This window comes from Schistocerca nitens, chromosome 4, assembly GCF_023898315.1.
Source record: "Schistocerca nitens isolate TAMUIC-IGC-003100 chromosome 4, iqSchNite1.1, whole genome shotgun sequence".
Classification (NCBI taxonomy): Eukaryota; Metazoa; Arthropoda; class Insecta; order Orthoptera; family Acrididae; genus Schistocerca; species Schistocerca nitens.
The window spans coordinates 714,490,715-714,500,692 of NC_064617.1; the positions used below are offsets into that span (position 1 = coordinate 714,490,715).

Genomic DNA, 9,978 nt, shown 5'->3' on the forward strand with positions numbered 1-9,978 from the left:
ATATTTTAATAAACTAGTGAAAATATATAATATTAATCACTATTCTACATTTACTGAAATTAAAGCATCTATTGTAGAAAGATTCAATAGAACACTAAAAGAGAAAATGTCGAAACAATTTGATATTCAAGGTAACTATAAATGGGTTGATATATTACAAAAACTAGTAAATGACTATAATAATACTAAACATAGTACAATAAAAACGAAACCAATAGATGTTAATGATAAAAATTATAAACCAAATGCTACTGTAATATATCCATATAAAGCTAAATATTCGATTGGTGATCAAGTTAGAATAAATAAATTAAAAGGAATATTTGAAAAAGGATACACAGCTAATTGGTCAACAGAATTATTTGAAATTGAAGATGTTATTCATTCAGATCCAAATACATACAAATTAAAAGATGTTAAAGGTAATTTTTATGAACATGAGATACAGAAAACAAAATATCCAGATGTATATCTTATTGAAAAGGTGTTAAGAACAAAAGGTGATAAAGTATATGTTAAATGGTTAGGATTTGATAATTCACATAATAGTTGGGTCAGTAAGGACAACATAATTACGTGAACAATTTTTATATATATATAAATGAAGAAGTTTGCACTTCTGTTTTTTCTATCTGTCTGTTATCCTGATGATGATGTATCTATATTCATTAATCAGTTAAATGACGAATCTTTGAATTATGTATATGATCTGAATGGTGAGGAAATATGTGTTGTTTATGAATATTTTAAGAAACAAACTGTTTATTTTTGAAATTTGTGTGTGGATGTAAGTGTAACTGCTGGTTACACTTTAATAATTTTTTATATAATAAATGAGGCTGATAGAAGTCATATCTAAACTTGAAGAATTCAACATTGATTTTTATTTACATAACAATCTTAGAATTGGTTATATTAAATATGCAAAAATGTTGTATACGACTTATAGAATCATTTTTTATAATTACGATGAAAAGGTATTTCTAAATTTTAAAGAATCAATTACATTATCTGATTGGGAATTTTCTTCAACTATAGATAACCATATTATTGATTTATATTTTAGTGATAAGAATGAGAATATTAAGATTGAATTTTTTAAGTCTATATAAATGAAAACAATAATATTCTTATTGTTGTTTAAAATTATATATGCCAATGATAAGAGTAAAGCAATAAAGTATTTAAGTGATTATGGATATTTAGATATTACAAATGTTAATGATAATACTCATGTTAGTGATGATGCATTTAGAGAGGCATTAATGTTGTTTCAGTTAACATATAATCTTGAAATAAGTGGTGAATTAAGTGATGATACTTTAAATTTTATGAACATGCCTAGATGTGGTGTAAAAGATGAATTTGGTAGCTATAGAACTAGTTTGTATAAATGGAATAAGAAACATATCAAATGGTATTATAAAGGTGCTACTAAAAAAGTATTACAATTAACTGATGCAGCATTTAAAATATGGCAAGACAAAATAGATATTCAGTTTAAACATGATAGCAATAATCCTGATATCTTAATTACAAATAAAAGACGTAAACATAAATTTGAAATTGATAAAAGTATACATTGTTCAAAGGATTTAGTTGGTAAAGGTAATGTGTTAGGTCACGCATTTTTTCCAGATATGAATAATAATCCTGTAGAAATACATATGGATGATGATGAAATATGGTATTTAGAGATGAATACTAATACACCAAAAGGACAAACAAATCTATTTGAAGTATTAATACATGAGATTGGTCATTCATTAGGTCTACGAGATTCAGATGATTATGGTTCAATAATGTATGCATACTATAATGGATCGCATTTAGAATTATCTCAAGATGATATTGATGCTATTCAAAGTTTATATGGTAAACAATCAACACAACCAACACAATTACCAATTAAACCAATTTCACCACCTATACAATCAGAACCTATATCATTATGTCAAACTAAACATATTGATCACATATTATTTATGAATGGGATTTTATATGTTTTTTATCAGAAATGGGTGTGGATAATTCAAAATACAATACCAAAATCACAATTAATAACTGATTGGTTAACTGTTTTACCAAATGATGTAAACCGTATAGATGGTATATATCAGAGACCTAGTGGTGAACTTGTTATATTTTTCAATAATATGATATATATGATACATTTACATACATTACAATTGATATCAGGATATCCAAAACCACTATCTAGTACAGGTTTACGCAATAATTTCAAATTAAATGGTATAGTGAACACTTATTCTGGTAGAACATTTATTTTCTTTAATGACTTTTTCTATGCTGAAATAGATGAATGTAATTTTAAATATAAAGTACGCGGTATTATAAGTAGAGAATATTCTGGATTACCAACTGGTATAAATTCAGTATTTAGGTACATTAATGGTATGTTGTACTTTTTTAGAGATGATGCCTTTTATGAATATAATGAATTCACCCAAAAAGTAGTAAAGTATGGTATATTTGATTTATCACTATTTGGTATAGATTGTATTAAATCATCTTCCTTAATATCAGAACCAATAATTGTACTAAACAATACAATCCAACAATTAAAACATTTTTCAACTATATAAATGGAGCTATTAACTAGACTTAATAGTGTTAATAAAAATACACCATTGGTGAAATTATGTGACATTGAAGTGGATAAAGTGTATCATATTACAAATGTAGAAATCAAAAATACTAAATTAGGTTTTAAAACATTTATTGAACTTAATAATGAATTTAATATAATACTACCAGATAGATATGCAAAAATCATTGGTTGGGATGATTGTACAACTATAATTGGTTGTAATATTGTTTATAAAGGAATGATTGACAGATCAGATAAAAAGGTTCATGTATTATAATTTAGACAACAATAGAGATTTTAAGTGTAATAAATGGATACAACTAAGAAATGTTGTAGATGTAAAGAAGATAAAAATATTAATGAATTTCATTTTGATATAATTTGTAAAAGATGGACATCGTAGAGTATGTAGCCCGTGTGCATGTTATTATACTAAAAGATATTATGAAGCAAATAAAGATAAATTATTTGAAAAGGTAGCATGTGAATGTGGTAGAATTGTAGCTAGATGTAAACTTAAAACAGCATGAAAAATCATTAATTCATTCTGATCTTATAAAAGAAAAAGAATCTATAAATATCTATTAATTCTTTATTAAAATTATATAACCATATGTTGTATAGAGTATAATATTCTGAATAATAATTATATAAATAAATAGATATAGCTAGTTATCAAAATAAGGCTAATAAATATCAGTTATGTAATATAAAAAAAACACAAAAGAGACAACACATACAGACAACAATTAGTTTACTTTTTATCCATAATAAATAGATATATCTGTATCTATTTGTAAAAATACAGTTACCAAATATTCTGAATAATAATTACATAAGTAAATAGACAACAAATACAGACAACAAAAATAATAGTATTCTTCCTTAATAAATAGAGCTATCATATTGGAGATGAAGATGAATGAACTTAGAGCAATAGCTAAAAGCATAAAGATTAAAGGTTACTCTAAAATGCGTAAAAGTGAATTAATGGATTTATTATTTCCACATCCTATTGTTGATATAGAAGATAGAGATCCATCAACAATGAATATTAATGAACTTAAAACACTAGCTAAACACTTAAACCTTAATGGATATTCTAAATTACGTAAAAGTAATTTGTTAAAGTTGATTCAAAATACTACACACTCATTATTTCCATTTGCTACAGATATATTTGAACATCCTAATGAACGAAAAATTCATATTTATCATTCAATTGAAAAAGCATTCCAAAATAGATTACAAACATACAATATTGAAAACAACTTAAAAATTAAAGATCCACAACACATTATGACATCAGCAAAACCTATTGTATGTCAGTTAATAAAAGATAATCTTAAAATATACAATGGATTAAAAGTTAATCTAATATTGTACTGTGAATTCAACTTGAATACTACTAATGAAATAAAACCATTTAGATTCTCAACATACAACTATACAATCACAAATGAAAAAGATCTAAATAAATTTTATACAAAAGGTAAACAACAAATATTAACATACATGCAAAATTTTCAAGATAGAGGGTCAGGCTGGATGTTAAATAGTGTAATTGGTTTACAATTAGGAATTAACAAATATACACCACTTCATGGTTCATCATATATTGAACTACCGAAAACAATAAAAGATAAAAAAGCATGTATAAATGTAAAGAATAATGAAGAAAAATGTTTCTTGTGGTCTATAGCATCAGCATTAAATCCAGTTGACCCTACAAAATGTAAAAACCCAGACAGAACTAGTAACTATATAGAATGTGTCAAACAATTAGAAACTAAAATTGGTCAAATAGAATATCCACTTGAAATTGATAATATACCTAAATATGAATGTAAACTTAATATATCGATTAATGTGTATGCTTATGACGAAAAATATGAAATATATCCATTAAAGGTTACAAAATGTGAAAAAGAAGTACACATTGATTTATTATACATGAAAAACAGTAATAAATCACATTATTGTTGGATTAAAGATTTATCTCGTTTAGTAAGAAATCAGAAAACATCACATCATGGTAAAATTCATTTATGTAAAATGTGCTTACAACACTTCAATTCAGAAAGTAAACTAAGTGCACATAAAGATGATTGTTCTAAAAATGAATCAGTTAAAATTAGAATTCCAAATAAAGGTGAATACATAACATTTAAGAATTATAAACATACAATGCCAGTTCCATTTGTTATATATGCTGATTTTGAAAGCTTATTATTGAAAATGGACACATGTGAACCAAATTCAAATGAATTGTACACAATGAAATATCAAAAACATGAACCATCTGGATTTTGTTACTATGTGAAATACATTCATAATCATTATAAAGATCCTGTTGTTTATAGAGGACCAAATGCTAAAACTAAATTTATTGGGATGATTAAAAATGAAGATGAAGAAATAGGACACATATATTCACAAATAGAACCAATGAAACAGTTAACACATGAACAAATAAAAATACATAACCAATCTAAAAGATGTACATTATGTGAATCACCATATACACCAAATAATAAAAAAGTACATCATCATGATCATTTAACTGGTAATTATATAGCACCATTATGTAATGAATGTAATCTTAATCTTCAACAACCAACATTTGTACCTATATTCTTACACAATCTAACTGGTTATGATTCACATTTGTTTATTAAAGAACTTGGTTATGATGAAAAAGAAATTGAATTGATTCCAAATAATGTAGAAAAATATATAAGTTTTGGTAAACAAACAAATAACTTAAAAATGAGATTTATTGATACATTTAGATTCATGGCATCATCATTAGATAAACTAATTGTCAAAAGATAAAATGAAAAATATTGAATTATTCTTTCAAAACGATAAAGTAGATCTAGTAATTAGAAAAGGTGTTTACCTATATGATTATATGGATAATTGGGATAGATTCAATGAAACACAATTACCACCTAAAAATGAATTCTATAGTAAGATAAATGAATGTAATATAAGTGATGATGATTATGAGCATGCAAAATTAGTATGGAATAAATTTAATATAAAAAATATGGGTGAATACCATGATTTATATTTGAAAACAGATGTGTTATTATTAGCTGATGTATTTGAGAACTTTAGAGACACATGTATGAAATCATATTATTTAGATCCAGCATGGTATTATACAGCACCTGGTTTATCTTGGGATGCAATGTTAAAAACGACTAAACAACCACTTGAATTATTACATGATTATGATATGATATTAATGGTTGAAAAAGGCATTAGAGGTGGTATAGCACAATGTTGTAAAAGATATGTTAAAGCAAATAATAAATACATGAAAGATTACAATAAAAATAAAGAATCAAATTATTTAATGTATTTAGATGCTAATAATTTATATGGATATGCAATGTCACAATATTTACCATATGGTGGATTTGAATGGGAAAATAATTTAAATATTGATGTAATGAACATTCCAGATAAATCTGAATATGGATATATATTAGAAGCTGATTTAGAATATCCAATTGAATTACATGACAAACATAAAGATTTACCATTAGCACCAGAAAATGGTCATAAATTATTAACAACATTAAACAATAAATATATATATGTTGTACATTATAGAAACCTAAAACAATGTATAAAATTAGGATTGAAATTAACAAAAATACATCGTGCTCTAAAATTCAGACAAAGTGATTGGTTGAAAAAGTATATAGACTTAAATACAGGAATGAGAACAAAAGCTAAAAATCATTTTGAAAAAGATTTCTTTAAACTGATGAACAATAGTGTGTTTGGAAAAACAATGGAAAATATAAGAAACAGAGTTAATATAAAATTAGTATCAGATGGTAAAAAATGTGATAAATTAATAGCTAAACCAAATTTCAAACATAGAACAATATTTAATGAAAATCTGGTAGCTATTCACATGAATAAAACTGAAATTAAATTTAATAAACCAATTTATGTTGGAATGAGTATATTAGATTTATCAAAAGAATTAATGTATAGTTTCCATTATGATGTAATGAAACCTAAATATGGTACAAATATTGAGTTATGTTATCAAGATACTGATAGTTATATATACAATATAAAAACAGATGACTTTTATGAAGATATGAAAAATATGATTGAACATTTTGATACAAGTGATTATGCAACAAATAATGCGTACAATATACCACAAATGAATAAAAAAGTATTAGGTAAAATGAAAGATGAATGTAATGGTAAAATAATGACTGAATTTGTTGGTTTGAGAGCTAAAATGTATGCATATTGTGTTGGTGAAAAAGAAAATAAAAAATCTAAAGGTGTTAAGAAATCAGTAGTAATGAATAAAATATCAATGGATGACTATAAAGACTGCTTATTCAATAATAGCGAATTATATAGATCAATGAATTTAATTAGAAGCTATAAACATGAAATATATACAGTAAAATTAAATAAAATAGCATTAAGTGCAAATGATGATAAAAGACACATTCTGAATGATGGAATAAATACATTACCACTTGGACATTATAGTTTATTGTAAATATTGTATATAATCACTAGTTGTATATATGTATATATGTTGTATATATTATATTTATAAATGTATGTATTGTATATATTTAGATTATTGTTTCATCATCATTCATTGTATATATGTATATATTATATTTACTATAGAAACATAATTATTAGTAATTGTATATAAGTAAATATTTAGAATAACCAACACCATCTATAATTGTATATATTTTTATTATTCAACACCATCTATAATTGTATATAGTACTATCTAAAAGAGACATTTTGCATTTCCCTAATTTTGTGGTTGTATCATAGTAAAAATATGGATAATAGCTGATTTCGATGTAAAATGGTCTAAAAATAACATAAAAATGGCTTTAAATAGCTGATTTTGGTAATTGGGGTAGAATGCCCATTTCCCATCTACTGCTGTGGGAACACCACAATGGCGCTGCGTCCATGTTATAGTGTGTTCAGCGATAGGAAGCGCAAATTTGATGTGAAGTATAAAGTGATGGCAGACTGTATCATTAAATTGATGGCTTGGTTCTGGAACCGATTACTTGGAAACGGATCCTTAGCTGTATAACGATATCGGAAATAGCTTTAAAAATGAGTTATAGACCCTATGCAGTTATGCAGTTAGCACTTGAGAGACACAAAAGGGTGCAGAAAAGAGGAAATGTGGACAGAAGGGAGCAATTTCCAAGACAAATGTACATAAAAGACAAAAAGTTCTGTTAAAACATCATTGGCTGTCAAAGGAGCAAAATTCATATGAAGTCAGTTCTTTGACGTGTATTGCAGGCCCTGTGACATAAAAGCATTAATATCGAAACATAGCAGAATTAGAGACCCTCTGATCCAATCGGTCCAGGGAAGTGCACCGAATTTCAAATTTGACGGTATATACATAGGATACTTGTGTAATGGTCATGGATGGCTGAGTTCTTTTCTTTTCTTTTGTACCTAAGATGTTCATTTTCTAACAGTCACCTTAACACTTTATTCATCCAAGTTGCTGACAGTAAAAATACATATAAAAATGGAAAAAAATGAGAATCTTTTAGATGGCAATCACTTTGACACCAGAGACCAGAGAAGCAATTCTGGAAACAAGTTTTAAAATTAAAACACCTTCATAGGATTTTTAGAACAAGAAAAAGCTTTTTGATTTGCGCAAATTGCTTTAAATAACTAGAAAAACAAACGTGAGTTACAGAGTGAGAAGAGTAACATACAATATGTATAAGAATCAAGCACGAACGATATAAATGCAAGATCAAGAACGAAGCGCTGGTATTAACAAAGATTTTAGAGAAGGACAGTCTGTCTCCCCTACTATTCAGTCTGTAGACCGGAAAAGTCATATAAACAAACTCGGAGAGACATCTGGTTGTCACCTTGCGTCATCGAGACGGAAGGCCGCCTGTCTCGGATCGTGTTACCAGGGCAGATCGCTGGCAGGTATTCCCACAGAGCGAGTTCTCTTCAGTGCCATTGCTCGCTGTCTGAAATGAAGTCTGGCGTCCAGAGAAGTGCGCTGGTCATTATCAGGATGAGCGCTCTGTCGACCTTTACTGACACAAAAATCTGAGCGTTTCAGGACCACAGCAGAAAAATAGTTATCTTACTCATTACGTTGATATGCAGGTTCTTATCTACACAACTGCAGGTGGTATTATCTCCATTCAGATATTAATAAGTTTGTATTTAGCATAGGTCTAAATTTATTAGACTGTTCTATACTCTTAATTATTCATCTCATGGCTACTTACTTCTACAAATTCTTGCAGCAATTAGATTACCACAACAGCATCTAAAGTCAACAACTGCGTCTCGTGCGTTCTTAGCGAATACAGTTTTCTAGCATAATCCCAAAACTATCCTTAACTGCTCTAAATTATATCTTGTGACTATTATCTAGCAGATCGGCATCTACCTGAACTTTACTGTTTTTTCCAACCACTCCAGATTTCTCAAAAATCTACTATCGTTTACAGTACAATGTAACTTCTCTAGTAAAACTTCATCATCTGTTTCCAAAGTTGTGTGTACGAGGAGCAGTTTGGTAGCTATAAAAGTAAAAAGTTGTCACTACACAGCAAAATATTAGCCTCTCTTCCACAATAATAAATGCTGGGACCCACCATGAGATATAGATCTTGGCGAGATAAACACCTTTCCTGCATCAAAAACAATTAGCAACAACATCGGAGGGTTATCTACGGAGAGTTCAGATTAACATATGGTCCCTGGAGAGGAGCAGCAAGATTATCAGTATTGATGAGTGGTCACACGATCATCTTGCAGGGATTCAGTTTTTAAAAATTTGTGGAAACTAAAGCAGTGTTTGCTGGAAGCCCTGTAAATTAACAAACATCTTGCTCACAGTCCAGATCTCAACCTAAACGACCAGACACAGCTCAACGCTTCCCCTCTCCTAAACTTCATATAATCATCTTTGTTGTTCATTACTTCCCACACTCTCTCTTCCTGCATATTCCCATTTCCCTGTATTCAGTAAGTTGTTTTGTTTTGTTGAAGTTGTCTTTGTATTCCACATAGACTGTAGTTTCAATAGTTAAGGTTTTCTTTTAACTGGTACTTGTATTACTGTCCATGTTTAACACCCCTTGTAGTTGTCTCACCAAATACTGTTCATGTTTTACTTTGCTCATTTATTTAATGAAAACTGTCACACAGCCACTGCTTTGATTATAATGTTAATGTTAAAATGCAGTACCACCACACTCTCAAACTGTAGGTTCTCTCAAACACCTCCGTTTTCCTGCATTTATTTATTTCTATTTATCTTATTGATATTGCTTAAATTC

The 9,978-nt window shown here is 27.8% G+C and overlaps 1 protein-coding gene across 1 annotated transcript; it reads left to right on the forward strand.

Moving 5' to 3' along the window:
- Positions 1 to 1,112: 1,112 nt before the first annotated feature.
- Positions 1,113 to 2,606, forward strand: LOC126252531 (collagenase 3-like). Its single transcript, XM_049953426.1, has one exon. It carries the CDS (start codon positions 1,113 to 1,115, stop codon positions 2,604 to 2,606), a length of 1,494 nt encoding a protein of 497 aa, XP_049809383.1.
- The last annotated feature ends 7,372 nt before the right edge of the window (positions 2,607 to 9,978 follow it).